We start from the raw sequence: 25491 nt of genomic DNA on the forward strand, positions 1-25491 counted from the left end.
GTGCTGTGTATTAGTTATTTAGAAATCAGATTTTCCCCCTTGCATTACAGCATCGTCATTTTTGGTCAAGGTTTATACCAAAACTTCTTGAAAGTGGTATTCAGCTTTAAGAGTCACAGGGTTATGGTTTTTCTGATACATTCTAGTTTGTATTTGGTTTAAATCGTCTTCCCAGAAGTACAGAGAAATGATCAACAAAAATACCCTTGCTGTGAGTAGCCCGGTGCTTCTGAGTTGCCTCTTATCTTTGAGTAACCCAAGACCTTTCATAGTCCTTTAAACACACTTTAGGGCCTGCAGGAGCCCTTTCTGAGGCTGACAACTAAATTGAGATTAAGGAAAGTGATTTCAAATGTGTTGCTTGAGCTGTCTGATCCAAAAGAGGTAAGTTTAAGGCTGATTAAAGGGTGCTTATACCAGACTTGGCCCAGACGTTCTGCAAAACTGGCTTTCACAGCTGTTCCTGTGTTTTGGGATGTAGGGTATGACCACTGTGTACTCCCCATGCTAGAATATTTCTACAGCTGATCCCCAGCCTACATGGATTACCATTACACTGATTTCCTTCGTGTTTTCCTCTCACAGGGGTGCGGCGTCAGATTGCCCACTGCATGCAGAAGGGAAGCAGAGCGATCAAAACCTCCTTCTGTGACCCAGCAACACAGCCCAATGGACGACAAAAGAAATGCTATGAAAAGGACTGTCCACCCAGGTAACAGATACTGTGAAGGCTCTGGTGATGCTAGATAGCAGCGTTATTCAAAGGAAAATGTTGGTTCTGAAACCAGATTAGTGTGCTGTCTATGGCCAGCGATGGTGAGAGCTCATGGTTGCAGAAACTCAGCAATGGACAAAAAAAGAGTGAACTGGCCTAAGAATCTTCCAGTGCAAGTTACTGAGCAGTCTGTGCTGGGAATGGCAAGAGATTGCTCTCTCATCTGTGTTGTTACTTTCTGTCCAGTCCAAATAGACAGGTGTGCTTGAAATCATGTAAATTTTTATTTATTTTAAAAATTCTATTCCTGGCTTAGCCCAATAATGAATTACTGTGTGTTCCAAAAATGAACTTTCAGAGAGGTTTTTTAAGCCTGTTGATGGTGTTGTTCAGTATTTTTTGATACTCCTGTGTCCTTTTTATGAAGGAGGATGAAGGGAAATGTTCACTTCTGTAATTCTAATTATTATACCTTCTTTATAATGCTTATTATTTTGTATCTTTTTATCCTGTCCCTTCTTATTTTTTCCTTTCAGCGAAATTTAGCTTTCTTTGTTCTATGATAATAATCACATGGGGAATCATGTTTTCCATTCCCATAAAAAAAATTTAATTCATCTTCATCTCCTTTTTCTATCCTACCCAGTTAGCAAGTGGGATAAGTAAGACTCACCACAGCAGACATTCCAGGTGACAGCAGAACTGTGGGCTTCTGAAAAAGGAACAGATTTGCTGGAAGGGATCAATATTTGGTTTAATTTCATGCTTTAGGAGCTGGAAAGTCTTGCTTTTGTCTTCCATCGTCTTTGGAGATTGTTTATCATGCTGTTCACAATGGCATACCATTTTTTTTCCTAGTAATTCTAGTTGAATCAGAATCAAATTGAAGCTATTACAGTGATTCCCTTAAAGTGTATTGCATTATATTTGCCAGTAGTGAATTTCATGAAGCTTTAATGTAAAAAATTCGTCATGGATGTTGGTTTTATTAGTTGTTTCCAAGTAGCTTCACAGCAGTATATGATGCTTCCCCTGGGAATTACATCTTCACACTTGCAGCCTCTATAAATGACTGTTAAAAGCATAATCTACCAGTGTTTCATAATTCTTTGTACATTTCTAGGAAACCAATTGACAGTAGATCAAACTTATTAACTAGTTGACTAATTAAGTGCTGAGGGTACCCACATATAGAATCATAGAATCATAGAATAAGCAGGTTGGAAGAGACCCACTGGATCATCGAGTCCAACCATTCCTATCAAACACTAAACCATGCCCCTTAGCACCTCGTCCACCCGTGCCTTAAACACCTCCAGGGAAGGTGAATCAACCACCTCCCTGGGCAGCCTGTTCCAGTGCCCTAGGACCCTTTCTGTGAAGAATTTTTTCCTAATGTCCAGCCTAAATCTCCCCTGGCGGAGCTTGAGGCCATTCCCTCTTCTCCTGTCCCCTGTCACGTGGGAGAAGAGGTTAGTTTCTACTTACAGCTTGTATAAACTGTGCTAGTTACTTCAGAGTTCCAAATGAGTTCAATTTATTCCATTTGTTCTAGGTGACTGTGCTGTTCAGACATGCTTTTGAAAGTGAGGGAGCAGAATTTGTCCCTTGTTGAACAGATTGTAGAATTACATGACATGGGAATTGCACTCTTTTGCAGGCCAGGCAGAAAAGCTCTCATGCTGCTAGCCTGAGTGATGCTTCTCAAGCTCATCCTGCATTGCAGAGGAAAGCGCATGTTATACTTATGAGGACAGCAAAATACTAACAAAATGCAGTGCAGGAAACCCATGTGTATTTATTTCTAGAGTTATGTTTTTCTCTTAATAACAGAAGAACAACTGTAGTACTTTGACAAAGGGTCTATCCAAGTCCGTGTTCTGGCTCCCAGCAGGGCCTACGTGCCTAAGGAAGAGTAAAGACAAGGCAAGCATAAATTGTATCTCCTTCTAATACTTGTCCAGCTTCCAGCTAGTTTTAATTCAAGGTATTTCCAGAGGCTTTTATGGCTTGTCAAATCAGTAACCTCCAATGGCCCACTCTTCTTCACTTATCCAGCCTCCCTCTGCAACTTCATAAAACTTACGTCATATATGATTTCCTCTGCAAGAAGTTCCACAGCTTTGATGCCTACTGTGTGAAGTACCACTTGATTTTAATCATTTTGAATGTAGCTCACAACTAGCTTCTGTTGGTGAGCCTGAGTTCTATTGCAAGAGATAGCAGTGAAGAATGAGTTCCAATCCATGCTTCCAAAGCCCTTCATCTTGTAGATCTTGTCTCTGTTGCAGACTGTGTCCCAGCATGGGATTTAGTTTCCATGGCCTATGTACCACCATTAATCCAGAAGGATAGTTACACATCCTCCTCTGAATGCAAGACAGCACTTAGTGCAGTTTGTTGGTTTGTTGGTTCTAAAGAAAATGTGAATATTGAAGAAAGGTGTGACTGTCCCATATGGCACGGTACAGGATTACGGCGAGTTCATGTCAAGCTACCAAAGACCAAGTGTTCTGTAGCACAATTCTGTGCTAAAGCTGAGGACAATGGTGTTGAATGCAACACTACAGGGGACCTTTGGTTAGTGCTGCAGCCATGGCATTGAAGCTATTCCATGATACTGCACTTCCCAAAGGAGAACCATTTTCATTATAGGAACATCCTATCCAAAGCAAGAACAACGTTCTCTTGCATCTCTTATGGTCTGCTAAATCTCACTGATGAAAACCAGGGTAAACTAGCTGTTAGACCACTGAATCAGAATTAGATAGTTTATCAAGCAGGCAAACAACAACATTACAATAATGTTTGTGACTCTTGCAAACCAGATTAATGGTTGTGACTCTTGCAAAACATCATTAATCCATTTCAGGAAGTTAATTGTAAACCCTTTAAATGGCAGGCTTCTGAGAAGTCCAGGTCTTAATGTTTTTGTTTGTTAGCTGATTTGATCTACATTTACCTTTCCCACACATTTGTCTAGAAGAATCTGGAGCAAAACAATTAAAATACTTAAAATGTTGCAATACTTGTGTACCACATATTGACTCAGAATGAAATAAAGGTGGCTGAACAGTTGAGAGTTAAAATGTCACACAGTCGCTCATGTGGAACCTGAGTGATATTGCTTAGCAGTCAACAATGCTGTAGCATAAATGCATGCTTTTTTCCGTATTATGCAATGGTTAACAGTTATATGTTTCTTTGTTATGCAGATATTTAGCTCCATAGGTGTTAATGATAAAAATCAATAGATAATACTTGAAGAAAAAGAGTGAGATTTTAAGTGCATTTAGTGCTATGAATAAAAATTTGCTCTGCTCTGTAAAGAAAATTGCCTGGAGCCTTTTAAACCTGACTACTCATTTGAACAAAGTGGCCATAAATAGATTATTCTACAAGTACTTGGGATCTCTTGCTCTTTATCTGCTGTTACTGTATTGTCCTGCTCCCAGACCACTTAGTAGACTCGAATGACATAATAAGAATAGGAAATCTTATTTCTATAATACGCAGAGTGAAAATCAGAGCCCTGATGGTATGTGCTGTGCCTGATGTTTTAGAGATACGAAATGAAAGAAGACAGTCCTTACGTGTGACACAGTACGCTGGAGAAGGGGAACATTCAACCCCACAGGCATGGACCTAGCAAACTTTGGTTCCAAAATCCCATGCTTCTGCTTTTACAACAGGATATGCGCCTTATTTCAGCATGCATGATCTAGGTATAGATGAGGATCGTATAATGGTCAAGGCTATTACAGTGTGGGAGAAAAAGAAGGCGATTTCATTTAAGGCAACTATGTGACACCTGAGAAAATCAGATTTGCTCCCTACAACTTTCCCAGGCTGGATTACAGAAGAGTCAGTCACTCAGAGCTGCGCTTGATTGATAGCTAACTGAGTTTAAGCTTTCACCATACAGACTGCTCTCTAGTTTGACAGCCTCAGGAAAATTAGTGCTCACACAAATTAATTATCCAAATCATGCATTCTGCTTCTTTGCCTGTTTGTTACCACAGTCTTTCCACGCCGTGCCTGCCTGTGGAGATAAGACAGTGCTGTCACTTTGCAGGGACCAGGTGATACATTCATATTAAAGAACCACTCAGTTGCTGTGGTGGTAGGTGCCATCAGAAACTCTAAATAGGAACAGGGATCGTGACTTCTGTCAGGCTTTGGTTTCCACCAGCTTGTCCCAGTCTCTTACCACAATTAGAACAGCTACCTACAAGTTTAGTTTTCTTCGTCATATCCTTTTCTTTGACAAGCATCTCCCTGTATGTGTGATCTAAAGAAAGCCTTGTTTATGACCTGCCCAAAGCTAAGGCTGTCTAGCAGTACCCTCCAGTTTTTAGCTTACAGCTGGGAGGTCTGACAGCTTGGTCATTTCAGTGTAGAAGTTGCATGTTTGGATCTCAGATTGCTGTGTCAATTCTGGATGTGTGCTCAGCATTCATCTCTGGTTTTGGTTATGCCTCTGCAGAGTGAGGAGACAGCAGAAACTGCAAGATAACGAGAGTATGGCAAAGCAGTCACTCGAGTGCTACTCCCTTCTCTGTGGTCCAGGATCTGCTTTGGGGCATCCTGTACCAGAACAGACAAATGGATGGTAAATGTTCTGCTGTCCTTGCTTTGCCTTTCTTCCCCTTTGGCTGGGATGCAGCAGTTACAAGTCCTCAGTAGGGACCATGAAGAGACAAGAGTGTTTGTGCTTGCATGTTAAGTTTCTCATGCTTGAGTGTTTAAGGCATGTGTATGAACCTTAGCATGGAAATAGGAAAATGCACATTCAAAAACTCCAGTTGCTAATTAGACTAAACTTCCAATTGTCAAGTTTTTTGAAGTGTTTGTAGTAAACGGTGCTGGGCAATTAACTGCTTGACTCAGCAGTACCGGCTGTTACCTGCACTGAATGATGAAGAATTCTTTCAAAACAGTTACATGACTAAAATTAATTCAAGATTGACCACGGAAGTGTGGTAGGATAAAATCTTAATTCTGAGATTTTCTAATTTCGGAGCACTTTACTTTCTTCCATGAGTTTTATGTACAATGGTTAACCATGCACAGTTACTGCTGATCAAGGTAGGGTCTGTGGTAAACTCTGGTAATTTATTGCTAGGAATCCAGTGTTTAAACCTACAAACTGCTGAACCCTCACTCAGAGCCACTTGAAAATTATGATGAGGGGGTGTCAGCTTAGCATGTCTGTAGCTTGAACTATATAATCTGGTGCCATTAAAATTAATAGGGAATTTCATATACTTTAAGTTGCATTTGTGCCAAAGTGTCAGCAATTTAGAAGGTACTAGGAATGATAAAACTGGAAAGAAAATAGAAGAGATAAAAACAACCCTAAAATGGCTTGATTTGTGTTGAGATAATATATTTTTCGGTTTTTTATTGCTGTGTTCTGCTGAGGCACTCTCATTTTTTCTCTTTAACCACTTGTTAGTTTTTCTTTGTTGTTTGCAGAAGCCTGGAAGAGCAAGAAACAACCCAAAGAAAGGCAGGAGAAAGAGAAAAATAATTTGTTCTTTTATTACAGTAATGTCCAGAAGCCTCACACAGGATTGTGGTGGCAATGGTCTCCATTCTAAAGCCTGTAGCAGAACATTCTGTGCCCCAGAGGATTTCTAGGGTAATTTACAAGGAAGTGTGGCATGTATACATAACTAAAATGTAGGAAGCTAGGTGTAGGTACCCCAGAGAAGACCAGATGGTTGCACAAATGAGCTGTATGCGTAGCTTCATTGCTCTGAGTCTTTATATTTGCAATGATTAGGAAAAAATATCAGTGCTTTCCACATCAGTGACAGCTCATTTGCAGCTGAATAAATCAATTAGGAAACAGAAAAGGAAGATGGAAACAACAGAGGGAAGGCAAGAGGGATTGTCAGCAAACTGAAGAAGGCAGAAATGCAGTAAGATGGGAGACAAAGCAAGGGACAAAACCTGTTAAAAACAGGGCATTGAACTTTGATATATCTGTCAAAATGGGATTATTAACCTTAAAAGGAAAAAAGGATAATAGAATGATGTTGCTCATAAGCCAAAACCAAGTTTTACCACCTTCCTATCTAGAAAGGTGTTTTCTAAATATATGGATGTTTTGTTTTCAGCATAAGGCTTTGTCGTGATCCGCTTCAAAACTCAGGAACAAGTAAGATTGTTTAGGAGCTTTTGTGGCTTAAAGTTCACAGCTGGACCAGATTCTTTATACATTATCTTGGAACTATGTTCTTGTCTAGTGTACTCTAAACTGGAAGGAAAAAGATGTTGGGGTTTTTTTTAGAAAATATAAAGGTAAATCTTTAGGCAAATGTCACAGTTGATGCCAATGCTTCTCAAATAGTTGAAACACAGTTTTGCCCTCCTTTCCTATGGAAGGGAGGAATGCAGATATTTGATCCACTCTGGGTCACTGTGAGAAGAAATAGGTGGATGAAGCTGGAGAAAGACTAAGGTAAGCTAAATATAAAGGAGATGGCTCTTACTGGTAAGGTGTTTTGCATTAGGAAGTACTGGACAAGAGGAAACATTTGGTTTTTGTTGGGTGGAACATTGCATAGCATGCTGCAGAAGAGAGTCTTTAATCAGGAGAAATACACAAAAGAGGCTCGATTTTACTTCATGAAGGGACAAAATACAGGAAAGTCCAGCCCAGTGCGGATGCGGAGACTAGGCCTGGAGGCACAGCCCTGCAGGACACTGATCTCACGGGGTCACATGCAGTGTAGCACTGACAAGCCTGATTTTGGGGGTTCTGTGCCTTGTTGCTTCCCCTTCTGGAGGTCACATGGAGCCAGTTTGAACAATAGTGTGGGACTGGCTGCATAGATGTATAAGGGGATCTCTCTGCCTCTGTGCTGTCATTACAGACTTGCTGGTGATTCTTATTAATATCTCATTAACTCTTTCCATACTGAAGTAGCAATAAGCAGATAAACAGGATGGGATAAACAGATTACTAAACTTGCTACAGTTCTTCAAAATTTGCAAGACTACCTATTCAGTGGTTTCCTACACATTGTAGAAGCATAACACTTGGTGCTTACTGCTTTCTGGGAATCAGCATCTTTTGGTGGTAGGCTGGTGCTGGAGCCCAGGGCAGATAGGAAAGCTTGAGTGGTCTGAACTTGCTATGAAAAGCATATTTCTATACCTAGAATTTAAATTACTGGTTGTTTTTCTTGTAGTCTTTGACCTTTTCCTTAATGAGCTTGTGGTGGATTGTTTTCTAATGTTTCTTATCCCTCTGGCTTTCAGATGGTGGGCAGGAGAATGGCAGAAATGTTCAACTACATGTGGCCCAACAGGCTTGAAAAAGCGAACTGTTCTTTGCATCCAGACGGTGGGATCTGATGAGCAGGCACTGGCTGTCACAGAATGCCAGCACCTGCTTAAACCAAAGACTCATCTGTCATGCAACAGAGATATTTTGTGCCCATCTGACTGGACAGTGAGCAACTGGACTGAGGTAAATTTCATGTCAACTGTGATATTGAACATATTTTCTAGATGACCTATTATAGTTAGCAGAGAGGACCAATGACCTGCTTTTTTGCCTCTTTAAAAATTAAATTTTTGTAACATGTATTCACAAATTCTTTCTGTAGAAGGAAAAAAAAGCTGCACTGCTTGCTAAAGATCTCTTGCTAAAGTGTTGCGTGTTAACTGTTTCTGGGCATTTGGTTTGCTGTGCTTTTGGGACGGTAGGACAGAGCATGCTTGTATACTAAAAATCTGCGTAGTACGCATTACTGCTGTTGACCAGATGGGACTATTCTCTGTCTTGTGTCTGGAGGCCTACAAAGAAGCATTTTTACGTTCTTTACATTCGTATCTCTTGCATTCATAACTCTGCTGGTTTTGCCACAGCACGTAAGGTTTTTACTTCCAGTATTAATCTGAAGTCCTAACAAGCACTAGAACATCTGTGTATCCTTCAAGAATTAAGTAAATATTGTTCAGTTACTTCACTGGTAGCTGATGAACTGCAGAATGTGAGGTCATCAAAATGATGGCTACGGTTTGCTAGATTTGTTTAAATGTACTCTCTTGAGGGACAAGAGGCCTTGCAGAGGGACCTATATAGAATAGAACATTGGGCAATGATTAATGGTATTAGCTTTAACAAGAGCAAACATTGTGTTCTGCACCTGGGATGAAGAAACACCAGGCACAAGCATAGATCTAGAGAGGAGTGGCTGGCGAGCAGCTCTACAGAAAGGGATCTGGGGCTGCTGCTCAGCAGCAGCACAACAAGAGTCAGCAATGTCCTGGCAGCCAAAAGAGCAAACCCCCTGCCCTGGGTGCATCAAAAACAAGCAAGGACAGCAACAAAGCTGGTGGAAGGGCTGGAAGGAATGTCCAGTGAGGAGTGACTGAGGACATTGGGTTTGTCTGGTTTGGAGAAAAAGATTCCTAAGGAGGGGAAGTGGAGAAGGGTGTGCTGAGCTTCTTCCCTGGTATTCAGTGACAGGACGTGGTGGAATGATTCAAAGCTGTGCCATGGGAGGTCTAGGCTGGAGATCAGGATGTGGTTTTTTACTGAGAGGGTGGTCAAACACCAGCACTGACTTCTTGGGGAGGTGGTTGATGCCCCAAGCCTGTCAGTGTTTCAGAGGCATTTGGCAATGCCCTTAACAACATGCTTTAACATTTGATCGGCCTGTAGTGGTCAGGCAGTTGGACTACACAATTGTTGTAGGTCCCTTCCGAGTGAAAATATTCTGTTCTATGCAGCACTGTTTTCTTCTCTTTTTGAAAACTCCGTTCTTTTCTCCTAAATGGTTTTTAAATAAACTCACTACTGTGTTTGAGAGCAGTTTTGGATAATAAACTAACAGAATTTTGTGACAGTATTAATTCAGTTTATGCTGGTCTCAAGCCATCATCACTGAATGCTGATTGTTTCATGAATTGAGTAGCCACTATGTTTTAAGTGCCTGTGAAAAAATAGACTGAGATTACACGGCTAGCAGTACTACTATATAGAAATCCTGTGCTTTTACTGAGTACAGCCAGTGCTTATGTGTTGTTGAGTTATATGTACAAGTCACTGACAAAAATATATTTCTATACCTGCAGAAATTGGGGAGGGAGCTTAGGACAGACTATTTCTCTTGCACAAATGACAGGATTGTCATGAGACTTGTAACTGCACAATGTTCTTTATTAGTGAATGTAAGGGATAGATTTTACACAGGTAAAACTTCCTTCTGCTCTGAATTTATCTGTCTGTTAGAAAATCGTTTGGTATCTTGTAAACTGAATGTACTTAATTAGGCAGATAATGAGGATAGAGTGTTGTAGCCATTCTGAAGTCTCTCTTTAGTACACCCCAGAAATTATTGAAGTTGAATGTTCCTTTTAAATTCCACAAAAACAAAACTAAATCATCCAAAATGGCAAAGTCTGATAAAATATGTTGCATTTCTGTGTAAGCAAGAACATAGTGTTCGTAGTTCCTATTTCCTCAATAAGCAAAATCCTTTCAGAGGTCAAATTGTAGCTGATATAAACTTTCGTAGCTCTGAGGGATTTAAATGTGCTATACAGCTGGAAGTGCATGGAGGACAAACAGCTAATGAACTAACGTATTCTGATGTTACTCTGCTCTCCTCCCTGCTCCTGTTGCTGCAGAGCTGATTGTATTTTACCTTGTATACAGAAGGTCACTGGTGTTTCTACTGCCCCATGACCTATACTAATGCTAAAAAGGGTTAGATATGCCAGGGGTTTTAAAGTGCTAGCAACAGAGTTGTTCATCACTTCATGTTGAGCACCTGGTTTAAGCCAGCTGAATTAGCTGGTCAGGCTCCCTTGCATGCTAGGAAGACTTCTGCCGCTAGGTTGTATGTAACATCTCTATCCATACCCAACCAGTTATCCAGCCTTAGTACCTCAAACCAGGGAAGTGTGTTTTGATTTCAGAAAGTCCTCAGTGGAGAGACAGCTGCTGAAGGCTTGACTATGCGTGTAGGCTGAGGATGAAAAACTTAGCAGAAAAATTGGGTTTTTAGCTTCCAGCACCTTTTGCACACCGTAGTCCTTCCATTTGAATAGAAGTCAGATAGGTTAATTATTTTCAGGAGTATGTAATTTAGGAGAGACATGCTGGCAGCCCTGGCAGCATGTGGTGGTTGCACTAAGACTGAATGAAAAATCCATTTCATAAAGTCAACAAAGATCTGTGAGGTGCATGGATCATCAAATTGGGTTTGTGGCACTGTGAGCAGCCAGCTCTGAGCCAGTCACATGTATTTTTGATGACAGGGTTTTTTGTCTGTTTTTTATAATCCTAATGGAAAAAGTATTGTCTGAACAGCTTCTGTGATTCACTGAAGAAAAAAAATTTAGCATATTGCTTCTGTGGTTTTTCTTTATCGTATAGCCTTTTTTCATTGCTGTTTCCTTAGCTAAGATGATGTTTACTGTTCTAAAAATTTGGAAGGAGCTCTATGATAGCAGAACGTCACCAGAATGAAGAGTTTGTTCCTCAGGAAAAACTTTGGTATTGATCATTTATTGTGATGTTTCTTTATTGTAAATAGATGCCATTTGATATTTATTTTTGTTGATACATGCAGCAGAATGAAGATGGGAGATATATTAATTCTGTTTCCTTTGCAGTGCACAGTTACTTGTGGGGGTGGAATACGGACACGTAATGTCACTTGTGCCAAAAATAACGATGAGCCATGTGATACTTCCAAGAGACCAAATTCTAAGGCACTGTGTGGTCTCCAGCAATGTCCTTCTGCTGGAAGATTTCTGATACCCCCACTGGCACCTAGAAGAGGAAAGATCATAATCAGAAAAACGACTACTAATCCCAAATGGAATCCTCCTCACAGAATACCCGTACCAAGCCCAAGGACCCATACAACAACAGAAGTACCTGAACATGAGAGTATAACTCCGTCTTTGCCTACATCCTCTGTTTTGGGTAATGGCTCAGAAGGATCACCCAACAAAACATTACAAAATAAATTTGCTGGATCAAGTGATGTGTACAATTACCCAATTGCTTCTACTGAAAACAGTTCACACCAAAATGCTACTTCATGGCCTTCTCATGATAGCTTAAGTACCGAAATTATAAGGCATGCTGAAAATATTTCTAGAAGTGATCTGTTTTCTAGTGTAGAGAGTGAGGTGCAAAGAAGTGAGGACACTCCTGTCTCCTCTTTTACCAGTAGTCCAGAAATAACTTCCAGCTATGATTACTTAACTGAAGACTCTGATGACATTGATGGATCGGTTGGAGGCAGTAAGAAACCGATGGATCTTCTCTACAGCACAGAACTCAATCCTGAAGTCAGAGCCAGGAGCACAACCCTAGATACCAGGTCTCCTGTCCTTCAAAATGAGGAAGTGACTTCTCAGCCCCACCCAGCATCTCATCACCTAGACCGTTCTACGCTAGTTCCTATTAGCAGAGCAGCACAAACGTTGGCATTTCCCACGACCACAAACCGTATCAATCTGCAAGTTGATGTACCTGTTGTAGAAGTAACTACCCCACAAGCATTGACTGTAGTAATGCCCACAGTGTTTGGTCGCGTGCCAAGAGACCAGACTGACAATGGAAGAGAAATTAGGCTACCTGACACCATAACCTCCAACACACAATCATCAGTTCTCGAGCATGCTGTCAGGAACCAAAGTGCAACCTTGGAGGGTGTTTTAACGAATGTCACAGAAATCAGCCACCTACTAACAAGCAGCAGCTTGCCTGCTGATGCCTACTGGGTAGTAGGCAACTGGAGTGAGGTAAGTTATTTTTAACTTGTAAGAAGTGGAGACTATAAGCAGATACCTCAACCACTCTTGAGGAAATAAAGCTTCTTACTTTGTTACAACTGTTCGAAATTTGTATCATACATTCAAATGAGATACTTATCACACACAAAAAAAAAGGATAACTTGGAAGAGCTAATATTAGATTGCTGACGTAGAATGTGCCTGTATTTATGGATTCTGCAAAGCTATGCACAGCTGGGCACTGAAATTGTAAGGGACCAATTGTATCAACTGAATGTTCACAAGTCATCCCAGAGTACTGAAGGAGCTAGCAGATGTTATGACAGGACCCTTCTTGATCATCTACCAGAAGTTTTTGAACCTGGGGAGGTCCCTGATGACCAAAAGACAGACAGCGTTATTACAGATTGTAAAAAGGGTGTGAGGGAAGTCCCAGGGAACTGCAGATCTGTTAGTGTAACCTCAGTCCCTGGAAAAATTATGGAGAAGGTTAAACTGGGTACTGCTGAAAGGCATTCAAAGAACAATGCAATCAATCATCAGGCAAGTTCAACATGGGTTCACAGAGGGAAAGTCATGTTTAACTAATGTGATATCCTTCTATAATATCCACCTAGTGGATGAAGGGAAGGAGGTGGATGTAGGTTTTTTTTTTAAAGTTTTTGTATGGCTTTTGATAGTGTCTCTCAACAGCCTCCTTTGGTACAGCTATGAGATGAGCAGGTACACAGTGCACTGTGTGAAGAACTGGGTGGAGAGCAGGGCTCAAAGGATGGTAGTGGATGAGTCAGCAGCTGGCTGGCGAGTGGTCACCAGTGATATTCCTCAGGGCTAAGTTCTAGGACCAGATCTGTTCAATATTTTTATCAATGGTCTGGATGCCGGAGTTGAATGCACCATTAGCAAGTTTGCTGATAATACAAACTAAGTAGTGCTATTGACTGTCTTGGGGGACAAGGCCTTGCAGAGGGATCTAGATAGATTGGAGCATTGCACAATAATTAATGCAATGAAATTTACAAATGCTGGATTCTGCACCTAGGATGGAGTAACACCAGGCACAAATATGGGTAGAGAAATGAGTGGCTGAGGACTAGCCCTGCAGAATGTGAACTGGGCTGCTGGTCAGCAGCAGCTCAACCGGAGCCAGCAGTACCCTGGCAGCCCAAAGGGCAAACACCATCCTGGGATGAATCAAACACGGAATGACCAGACAGTCAAAACAGGTGATTATCCTGCTGTATTCAGCGTTGGTGCAGCCTCACCTTGAGTGCTGTGTGCAGTTCTGGGCCTCACAATTTAAACATCCCACTTCAATTTCGTCAGTTTGTGGTCCATTATAAACTCTAGATCACTTAATACAGTAGGTGTGTATCAGCAGATATTCTCAGTTTTGTTTGGTAACTTTTTTGGTTGAGCGTGTACTCTTGGGATCTGGGATGGCACTATCAATATTCTCTTACTTCAGACACTAAAAGCTTCCCAAATGCTGGAAACACTAAGCCACTCTCTGAATTCATTGTTTCAAACATCCATTTTCTGCACAGTTTTCCAAGGAGTCTCACACAATGTATTTCAGGTTTTCAGCATGATACACTCAATTTACTGAATATCTTATCGGAAGTACTGGCGATAGAGAGGGAATAGCGATGAAAATTGGATGGAATGGTGTTTTGCATTGGATATGCAAAGATCACAGAAGGAAACTGGAATAGCCGGTACAGATTTAGAATGTCTCAGTAAACAGGAGTTCGGCAAAGAAAAGCAGAATATGGTATAAGTCGTCTTTGATATCTTCTTAACAAAGCAACAAAAAGCTGTCTGTCAGAAGCTTAGTAAGATTTATTTGAATTTTAAATAATCTTCTGGGCACATCAGATAACCTAGGTTGTCTAAAATGGTTCTAGATATTTATATTTAGGTTCCTGGATTTTTTCTGGAATTATTTACTGACATTGAGTTTCCCCCTGGGCTTTCTTCTCACCCTTATGCAGTGCTCAACTACCTGTGGATTGGGGGCTTTCTGGAGACATGTGGAGTGCAGCAGTGGGAATACATCTCACTGTCAGCACATAAAAAAGCCTGATCCTGCAAGGAAATGTTATCTCCGCCCATGTGCTAGCTGGAAAACAGGAAATTGGAGCAAGGTAAATTCACTCAGAGCTGTGTGTGAACAGTAAACCTGCTAACTTCAAAGAGAAGGGAGTTTGAAATACTTAATTTTAAAAATAATTGTTTGCTCAGTGAATGCATACGTGACTCCCAGATGACCAATCAACACGAATATACTAATTTCCTGACTAGGTTATTTATGGAAACGCATCTGCTGTAAATTTTGTTCTTCCTTTGTGGGGATCATGCTCATTTACTCTTTCACCTAGAGCTGAAGCAGTGCTCACCATCCATATTCAGTGGAGATCTTAAGGCAAAGCTGTGCTTACTTGTATGTGACTTCTTTTTTATCTCTGCTTCCAGAGCCATATCCTAATTTTAAAAAGCAAATGAGAGTTTGGGAGAGGGTGTCAGTGTGCTCCTATTCACCTTTGCCAGTGTGTATTCATCTCCTTACTTGACATGGTCTGTTTCCCATTCATGAAACCACTAAGTTTTATATTACAAAAAAATAAAGGAAAATGTACTGGGGAGAATGCCTGCTATGTTGAGGGCCGTCTTTGGTTATGTACCCAAGCCTGGTCAAGAGACAGAAGAGTTTCCAAGGTGGAAACTGGAACCCAAAGAATTGCATTTGAGTTCTTTTTTGGTATTGTAAGATGTGTCGTGGACTTTTTTATGTTAAGGACTTCGGTGACTTCTTGAAGCTTTGTACAGTTTATCTTCATGCTGTCTGAAACTGAGGCTTTGAACAGCGTGTTAATTTTCAAGACTCAGAAAAGAAAATCTACAAAATTCTTTTTTGAAATAATGTTGATTTCAGAAAGAGAAACCTAGGTCTCTCAAACTTCCTCAATATCTATCATTTTTGCAGACACTGTGGTTGCCTTTGGACTAGAGGGCAGATTGATAGAAAGAAGAGTCTGCAGAAAACATTATCATTCTAAAACCTACAGCATCTTGTTGAGCTCTTAGATGAAGAATTGATTTGTACATGAAATACATGCCTGATTAGAAGGTTCAGGCAAGGCCAAGTCATTACATAACCACATTTAAGCCTTCAAAATTAATTTAAATGATACATAGACACTCTGCAGTCCTAGTTGCAGTAGGTCATATTTCACCTTCACCTTTTCTTAATAAATGTTATTGCTCTTAAAACAAGTGGATGATGGTTATGTCAGAGAAAGTGGCTAGAAATCAGGTTAATGATTCTATATTACAGGAAACAAATACTTTAAATTGTCAGTCCAATTGTTAGGCCAGTTTGAGACAAAAGGATTTTCCTAGCTGATTTCTGATGTGTTAGCTACACTTATTTTCCAGCAATTGACCAATACAAACCTGATTACATTTTCATGTATAAAACCTGCTATTTTTCATTTGCTTTTGCAATCAGCGATTTTTTTTCTCGCTACTATAGTCAAACATTTTAAGACACCTAATCACTGTATTCCCCCACTAGTGTAGCAAAGCTTCCTCTTTTTCTTTACTTTCATGCAATTTTTCCCCTCCAGAAAAAGAAAGAGGCTTCAGACTAGATCTTACAGTCTGATTTTGATACCAAATATAATATAATCTGCGTGTATTGTGGGATCTCACACAGTCACTTCTGTGCATTGTTTCTGTCCAGAGGGACAGAGACTTCTGTGAAGAAGAGTATGGACTCCCCTTCCATCCATCCTTGAGCTCCCTCGGGTAGTATTATATTCAGATTCCTTGTTCTGCTGAAGAATGCTTATTTATGCAAAAGAGAACAGCATCAGTTGTTACATTACATCATGGTGGAAAAGACAAAAGCTGCTCTGAGGTTTTTCATTGGTGTAGGCAGAACTTGCTTTAATTCTGACTAAAGACAAAATAATTGAATGTGTATTGCCTTTATCCTTGGGGTGGTAAATTCAGTTCTTCCTCAGCTGCTGGAGAGGTTCTGGGCTTTGGTCTGTGGGAGCAGAAGCTAGTGCTGCTGCATGAAGCCTTGGCATGAATCTGGGGAGAAGTAGGAGACTGGAAGGGCTTGCTTGGCTTGCCAGTAGTGCTCCAAGCTGAGAAGTGATTTCACAGGCTGTGAATGAGGCTCAGGGTGTCTCACTCTTCTCTCACAGGCTGCTCTTGGGGCTCTTGGGATATGGATCCTCCTGGTGCCAGGAAGGACCAAGGAAAGTGAGGGTGGGAACTGATACTTTGGGATGAGTCCATCATCTCCCAGCATTTCTGCAGCAAGTGAAGTCTATGGGCTAAGATGAGCAGTTTTGCCAGCCTGAGCAATCTGCTGCCGTGAGCACTGACCTCTTCCATGGCTGAAGGAGAAATCAGCTCACACAACTGTGCCTCTTTCCTCCTTCCCTCCCTCAGAAACAACTAAAAACCTGAGAATTTCCCTGTGTACAAGATTTGCTTTTTGTGTTTATTGCATTATGCCTTTTTCACTATGACTTTTTGGAAATAGCTGGCAAGATTTCCTAATTAAATATGCATCTGCATTATTAAAGCAGATTATTAATGTTCCTGTGAAGAAAGGGAGACATTTATATGGCATATTCTGATTTGCTATGATGAAAACCACAGATTTTAAGTCTAACAACAGATTTTTGTTACAGTAAACTGGAAATTTCCTTTGTGAGTGGATGCTCAAAGCTCAGGCTGGTCTACCTCCTCCTCTGTGACTGGGGAAGGGATAGCTGTTCAACAGAGCAGCATTCAGAGATTTCTGTTTTCTCTACAGTGCTCTGCTAACTGCAGTGGAGGTTTCAAGACTCGAGATGTTCACTGCATTGATGTTCGTGAAAAACGACTTCTCAGGCCTTTCCATTGCCAATTACTTGGATATAAACCACAACTCAACACTAGCTGTAACATGAAGCCTTGCTTGCAGTGGCACGTTGAGCCCTGGAATGAGGTATTGTTCTTTGTCCAATTTACAATGACTGTCATATCCCATGTGTTTAGGTAAACTGCTCAAATGAAGACACAGAGCTAGCAGCATTCCTACGGCTTCCCAGAATCATTCCTAGGATTGCATGGGATACACAGATAGACCTGATCTATTGCAATACTGTAAAACAGAGAAGCACGTGGTCTGGAAGATTTGTTTTAGCTCTTCTACTGAATCAGTAAATGTGATTCTTTCTAACTGGTTCCTTTTGCTGCCATTTGAATGTTGCTTTCTCATGATGATTAATGTAGAATTTTCCTTTACAATTTTGGCCTAGAATTTTATGGGGCCAGAGACTGAGGTTGGACATAAGGTAAATCTGACTTTTGGGTCACTTTGTAATATAAATCTATGCCAGCAAACTTTCATAGGCAGCCAGGCACATATTTACATCAGCTGAAGCATGTAGTCATTATGTTTTAGTGTTTGCTCCTGCTAAAAGCAGCTTTAGAGAAAGTGCCACAATGTTTGTGGCACCTTGGACCTGATGTCTTTGGATTTCAAGGGAAATGATCACACCTGCTGTAAGAAGGAGACCTCATCCTCTGTGCAGCATGCAGGTTTCTTGTCAGAGCAGTCAGCAAGAACTGAAAAATAGGAGTCGCCCAGTGATTATGCTTGTTTGCCTCTTGAAATATCTTACAAAACTACTTATCCAGCCCTGGCAGTTATCTTCATGTTGAAGATAAAGGATAGAATTGAGCTGAAAAGTTTCACTTTTCAGATAAATGTGTTTCACTTTTCAGATGCCAACCTTGGTCCTCTGTCCATAGGGATACAATTCCTCATAGGACAGCAGTATTACATTACTCAAAGTGTATCTGGTGCCTTTGATGCCTTATTTCATGTTAAAGTGCAGAATTTTTGGTGCATTTCAAGGCTCTATCGCAGACCGAGTAAATAATAGTAGAAAACCTGTTGGCAAGTAATAATACACTAATACAATGCACACAAAAGAATGTTTAAAATACATCCTGGGTCACTGTCTCTGTATGCTGCTTTTATTGCCAAAGAGTTAATTTACTGAGTGCCTCAGGTGAATTTTAATGTCCACAGCTGCCTCATAAAAGTAAGATGTTGCATCTCATGAACATACAGTGTCTTCAGTAGGTACAGGAGATGAATCCTGAAGACATGTGACTTTCAGTATTGTTCTTCCTGAGGAAGTTGCTGTTGCTGGTGGTGCTGCATGAGCAGTTCTGTGTTGCATGTTTATGTTGCCATGCTGTCCTATATTCCTTGCATTAATACCTGTCAGGAGCAGCTTGATGCCAAGTCTTCTGGACCAATGATGGCTTCTTCCATGTCTCTTTCCACGCATACAATGATATAAGTGTCTCAGTGCAGAGCTGGCTCCACATTTGTAAATGATGAACATTTCCTACTGTCCTTATGGTCTGTTTCTGGGTTCTTACCCATCCCCACCTCTGTCCTAATGGTTTTGTGCACCTCTTTTGTTAGTGTTCAAGAACTTGTGGTGGTGGCCAGCAAAAGCGGCATATCTACTGCCCAAAAGAAGGCTACTGTGACTGGACTGAAAAACCTAATGCGACTGCGTCATGTAACAGGCAGCCTTGTACGCAGTGGATTAACCAGGCATGGGGCCCGGTAGGATTCAGTCCTTTTTTTGTTGTATTTGTTGTCCTGAGTTGGCCATATATGGAGATATTATCCACTTGTCAGTGAACCTCAGTGCCTATGGCAAGTATAGTTCCTTGTGCACAACTGGCGTTACGAAGAAAATTCTTTTGAAAATATTACTTTTCAGAGCCAGCCTGTCGAAGTTCCTTCAGATGTTAGACATCTGTTGCTGCATTAGATGTTGTTGGACGGAGGGCTGGGGCTTTTTCCCTTTTCTAATAAAAAAGACGTTACCATTGGCATTGCATTCATTCATTAGTCATTTGAAATTTTACACTGGAAGAGGCTACTGGGTAGGAAACTCAGCCATGTTGAGTTAGAAGTAGAATAAGGCAACATTAGAGGAGGATAACAGGACAGAGTGTGGGGAACTTTCCAGGATATGCAGTACGTGTTTAGTTATAAATGGTTACACTTTCCAAGTTGCTGTATCTGTACTCTTTACCCCTCCACCATGTCCTGCTATGTCTGTCTGCGATGCGCAATGGAGGTGTCTGGGTGGAGAATGCAGTACCCAAGTACTTTAGTATCAAGCATTCTGGATCATGTGGCATTTTTAGCTTTCTGTCACATACAGTTCAAATATTAGTGTATTACACTATTGCCATATAAAAAATGTTATATACATTAAAACTACTTTCTTTCAGTGCACTGTTTCTTGTGGAGGGGGTATTCAGCAAAGAACTGTGAAGTGTGTGAATATAGGAACTAATGAAACTGAAGATAACAGTATGTGTGTGGATAAACCTAAGCCTGCAGAGAATCAAAAATGCAGTCTGCAAGAGTGCAGGAAAAGCACAGGTATGATAATGCACCTGCATCAGACAGTTTCCAGAAAGCTCTTGTTTTGTGCTGAGATTCTGCAAAAACTGGGAGCTGATGCCATTTATCAGCTTGTTGTGAATACTACAGGCTCAGTAATTATTGGTCAGCTTAATCTGCTACTGCTCAGCTGCACTGTTGGCATAATTACATTGTCATGTTCTCCAGCTCTACTGACCTTGTGTTGCCGTGATGAGGAATGCAGTTCTCTGAGTATGCATCCCTAATTTATGATACCACAACTAAATGAATAGGTCTGCTTGCATTGACCTGTTTTAGACAACTCACAGGTTGCTCTGAGGCCTGTGGGAGGACATGCTTTGAGTCTAAACAGATGCCATTTCTTAAGACAGAAACACCCATAGGAACCACGCATTCTGGACTGGGAGTACAAGCAAGCAAAGTGAGACAGGCACTGCAAGAAAAATCTAACTGGCAGTGAACCCAGGTAGTCTTGGCACTGTGAGTTCAATGTCTCAAAAAGTAAGACTGTCTCCAAAATTAGGAGGTGGAGAGATGTTCCCTTGTGATTCAAGGTCCTGTACCTCTCTTCTTCAAGGAACTAGGAGCCCAACTGTGTAGGTGATAATAGCCCAGTAAAGAAGGGGGTGAGGGAAGCTTACAGAAGTTTATCTCTGTGACAAATGCAAATCAAGGGAAAACTTGAATCTGTGTAGTCTGTGTACTGCAGTATCCAGCAGGTACCCTAAGGTAAGAACAGTGATGGCTCAAAGTCCTTCTGGAAGAGCCTTCAAAGGTCTTTTGAAGGAGGATTCTTCCCTCAGACCAAGTCTGCAGTAAGAGTCCAATCTGGCAATGAGACAAGAGGTTGACTCCTGACTCCTGAGGTTGACTCCAGTACAGATCTGGCATATATCTGAGAATGATGCATCACTTCTGCTGTTCAACAAACTTTAAGCAGATGTTTTGCCCTAAGGTGGAATTGGTCTGCTTATCTGTTATGCCTCTTTATTCAGAAGGACAGGCTCAGAAAAATACTACCTACACAAATCAGTAGTAGTTATTTCTGTGAATAAAAGCTCAAGGGGCCACTAAAACATAAGAAATGCACTACTGGGTGGACTAGTGGTCCATGCAGCCCAGTAGTGTCTCCAGCAATACCATTAGAAGTTACTACTTGGGGACAATGCAGGAGTTTAGTTATTTCCCTTAATTCATTTCCATGGTATCCCTGCAGCATTCCCAAGTGACATATTAGGATTATTAAAGGCACCCCTTTTAGTTTAAATTATGAAACCTTTTCCATGAATGTGTTGCATCCCTTTTTGACCCTGCAGTGTTGTCTGCTTCTACCCTCCTCCGTGGCAGCAAATTCCAGAGGTTCACAGCCTACTGTGAAAAGAAATTCTTTTATCTGTTTTAAACTACTTTTATACTAGTTCAATCAAGTTTCCCTAGTTATAGGGAATTGAGGGGTTTGCTGGACAACAGCCTTGCATTTGGATAATCCACTGCCCTCCTGCTTTTGTGAACCTTGGCTCCCAACAGACATCTCTTCTTACAGCTGCGGACCCTTATTTTGTAATACCTAACTAAGTCTAACATGTCTTGATTTATTAAAGCTACCCCAGACCTATCAGCATCGTGATACAGATGGTACCAGTCCCGGCTGACTCTGGTGCTGCAGAAATGGAAGTGTAGTCAAGCTGAACACGTGCCTCATCTGTGCTCTTCTGCCTGCCCTGCGTGGCTCTGCAGCATGCTGCTCGCCCTTGGCACTTATCTTAAATGCACTATTACAAAAATGAAAAAGTTCCAGACTCACAAATCATTCTTGCAAGACTCTCTCTGACAGTTCTTAAAAGCAGAAACATTAAAGTGAAAAACATAGGTCAGCTATGTCTGTGGCAAAAGTAAAGCCTCACTGAACAATAATAAAAGAGTGCTATATTTTCCATGACACAAGGTCATGTGAAGTTTAGTAGGACCTGTTCACTTAGAAGTCCTAATTTTCAGGGGAATCAAGCTGGCCCATAGTACAAAGGAAGATACTCACTCTTTTGGCATAAAGCAGATAAAAATTCTAGAAATGCAGATAATTTGTTAGGAAAATATAACTAATTCTTCTCATCTTCTCCACCACAGGGGTACCCTGCAGCAAAGACCAACTCTCTATCCACTTCTGCCAGAGGCTGAAAGGCATTGGCAAGTGTTTGCTGCCATCAATACAGACTCAGTGCTGCTTCACGTGTAGTCAGCCCCGAATTCGTAACAAAGCAAGATATTGGGATCAGCGAGGCCTCAAGCAAGAAAATTACACTAAATCAAGAAGAAAATCACCTCAAAACCTAGGAAACAACAGCCAAGCTGCTCCGCACTAGCTGGTTTTTGTCTAGTTGCTTTGAATAGGGCTTCTGTTTACAGGTTTTGCATTCCTTCCTTATGTTTGTTTTTTTTCTGAACCATCTAACATAAATGGAAATCTGTCATCAAAACTGGGAAAACACATCCCTTAGGGTTATCAGTCCTAATTTACTGCTTCAATTTTTGTCTCTGTAATAGCCCAAAATTTGTAACATAATTTGCTATGTACCAGCAGCTAGTACTTCTTAGGCATGCATAGAGGCTAGAAATAATCTTGCAAGAATTTTTCGATTTTTTTTTTTAAATGAATGTTTTATTTGTTCTTTCTTCCGTCTCTTTTCCAAAACCGCTGTGAAACACCACCACTTACTTAAGAGTGGTGAGTGAAGGCAGCTGACGGGGCAGTGGCCACAGACCTGCGCTGTGGGACTCTTCCCTCTATGCTCACTCACTTTTCTGTTTTTAGGAATCACAGTGAAGTGGCAGAGTTTCTCTAAATTATTTGCTCACTTCAAAAATTTAAATATATAATAATAACTGATAATGGTGTGCAGGCCAGCCAAATTGAAATATTTGGTTTGTAAAAATTAAATCATTTAGTACTTGACTGAACCTCTAAAGGATACGTCAGCTATAGCCTGTCCTGGACAGTTTTATTCTGCTGCAAATGCCTTGCTCTAACCTGGAAACACCAACAGATATGGTTTAAGTTCCAACATAGATCTTAAGCAACATTTTTTGGTACCATGAAAGCAAAGCTTTTTGCATCTACCAAATTGATGTAATAGATTGTAATTCACACCGATGTTCCATGATAGAGTTATCATTTAATCCAGTATTTCCTAATAGAGTGTAAGCTCACATACACAAGGATATTCTGTCATCTTACTCACAGCAAACTTTTCCGCAAGTGTGAATCCTTGATTATAGTGAGGCTGAGGGCACCTACAACAGGAGCCTGTAACCTAGAGTATATGCACAGCGCTGGGCTTCAGGCATTATGAAAGCACTAGCCAAGTAGCTTGTCTGTTTTGCTATTGAAGAAAATCACAGAACAAACTTCAGGGAGAACAGACTGGACTCTCTGAAGCAATGCTGGTCATTTTTCAAAAAAGCTGTACAGAGACTGATTCCTTTGAAATTCAATAGGATTTAGACAGCTTGGTTCTTCATGCTTTTTTGAAAATCTCAGATTTACTTCCTAGCTACCTGATAATTTGACATTGTAATACAGGGAAATGTCACATTTCATACAATGTAGAATGGCACAAATTGTCACCATGAATCCAAGTGTCACTATAGTTACAGAGCTATGACTAGCAATAGCCCTATTTCTAGACGAACATTTATGAGAGTGAACAAAAATATTTGGGCCTGGCTGTAATATATTAACCTAATGAAGGCCACAAGTCTAACTGCCCTTTTTCATAGATTTGTGACCTTTTGCTAAGGGCTTACTTCACTTGAAGTCTCTGGGAGTTCAGGATATGCAGCATAGTAAGGTTAGATTTATTAACCTCTGTGGTGGCAATATAAACCCAGTTGTAGGTGCTGATAAAATCCACTGTTAAAAATATGGTGCTAAAATAACGTATGTGGGGATTAACTTAGAGTGGTGCACGTGCATCTGTTTGTGTGCATAGCATACATACATATACTCTTAAAATAATACGTGTCTCTGGTGTTGCTGGCCAATGCCAGACATAATGCTTTTTAAGTTTCACAGTGTGCTTATGTCCTTCTGAGGTCCTGAGTGGCTGCAGATCCTTTGAGCATTTGAAGTCTGGTCAGTTCTTTTTCCGCTGGACACAGAAATATTGAATCATGTGAAGGACTGGAAGCGTCCCATCTGATTCATGAAGTATTTGGTCAGGGCTTGGTGTCAGACTGTGTTGTGTAGAGTAGAGCTGCTACATCTAAGGCAGTTCTCTGATGACCTAGCAGCCATGACTGGTGGAGAGTGCAGGTGCTTCTGATGTTCCCAGAAGCATCTTCTAGAATTTGGATTCACTCCAAAATGAGACTCTTCTGTGCTCAGAGGTACCTGCAATGTTTTATCCGCAGAAGTTGGCAGAAATGGACCATCAGGTGTGTGGGCTAATGACAAAGGATCTGACTGAGTGGATATAGTGCAGGTGGAAGGAAAAGTGCCTGGGTGGGTTGGTTGTCCCTGTGCTCTGAATGGCTAGTGTGCAGTACAACCACTTCTGGCTTCAATATTCTATTCAGGGAGCTGTTATTTCATTTTAAATATATGAAAGTGAATTAATTATATTGTAGACATTAATCAAAATAATCTTTCTGCCCAGGGAAGTGCAGTCATCACTGTTGCTCAGCTTAAAACTTCTGGGAAAAGACTGTGACAGCAACATGAACTGTTTTAATAGAGCAGTGCCACTGTTGTATTTTACATAGGATCTTCCATTGCACTCAAGAGCTTAATATCTCCTCTATGTTAATAATATGTGCAGTTTTCTCTCCCATCCATTTAGTAAGATCTCTCTCTTATGACATAAGTCTTTTTAAGTAAAGGTGGATTTATGATCCTAACCCAGAGTATCACTATTCTCAAAACTGAATGGAGTATTAAGTGCAGAGGCATAATATCATTTTATGATTATATTAGCCTAAGACCCATCAGCTTCCACAGGTTGCTCAGGAAAAAAAAAATTGTATTTGGCACATTCACCGCTTGTTCTGACATTTCAAGGTTTAAAAAACAAACTATGATGACATACTTGTTTCAAGCTTCAATAAATGGCATTGCTTATGTCTGATGTCTCTGGTATTTTATGTTTCTGGTACAAGAAGATACGTTAGGTGGAATTTTGAGGAAGAAAACTTAGAGAGCATCTCTTCTGTTCTAGGGGAGTCCTTATCATTGGGGTATTTTGATGCTTGATATTCCAACTCAACAGAGGTCATTAAAAAGAATGCGGGGAAAAATAGCAGCATAAAGCATGGTAAATTAAAGTACAAGTAAAAATATACATTAGTAAGCTTTGTTATTTCCTATGAAATTGATGAACCTTACCATTTCTAGTCCAAGCACATGTGCCTTAGCTCCTTGGCAGCAGTTGTGTGCGTGTCCACTGTGTCTGTTTTGGGATGTATTTCCTTTCTTGAACAATTGCATGCAATGTGATCATATGTATATCAATGTGAT

At 40.7% G+C, this 25491-nt stretch overlaps 1 protein-coding gene across 4 annotated transcripts in view; it reads left to right on the top strand.

Annotated features, from left to right (window-relative positions):
* ADAMTS12 (ADAM metallopeptidase with thrombospondin type 1 motif 12) overlaps nucleotides 1-25079 on the top strand; it is a 161602-nt gene extending 136523 nt beyond the window's left edge. For all 4 annotated transcript variants that reach the window (XM_069880076.1, XM_069880075.1, XM_069880077.1 and 1 more), the window contains 8 exons: nucleotides 586-712; nucleotides 7988-8198; nucleotides 11357-12499; nucleotides 14485-14637; nucleotides 17328-17501; nucleotides 18999-19145; nucleotides 19826-19979; nucleotides 22107-25079. In XM_069880076.1, coding sequence (XP_069736177.1) covers nucleotides 586-712; nucleotides 7988-8198; nucleotides 11357-12499; nucleotides 14485-14637; nucleotides 17328-17501; nucleotides 18999-19145; nucleotides 19826-19979; nucleotides 22107-22342 — 2345 coding nt within the window. In that variant the 3' untranslated portion in view covers nucleotides 22343-25079. The remainder of the gene's footprint in view (nucleotides 1-585; nucleotides 713-7987; nucleotides 8199-11356; nucleotides 12500-14484; nucleotides 14638-17327; nucleotides 17502-18998; nucleotides 19146-19825; nucleotides 19980-22106) is intronic.
* Nucleotides 25080-25491: the final 412 nt, after the last annotated feature.

Source organism: Phaenicophaeus curvirostris, chromosome Z (genome assembly GCF_032191515.1).
Source record: "Phaenicophaeus curvirostris isolate KB17595 chromosome Z, BPBGC_Pcur_1.0, whole genome shotgun sequence".
NCBI classification, from domain to species: Eukaryota; Metazoa; Chordata; class Aves; order Cuculiformes; family Cuculidae; genus Phaenicophaeus; species Phaenicophaeus curvirostris.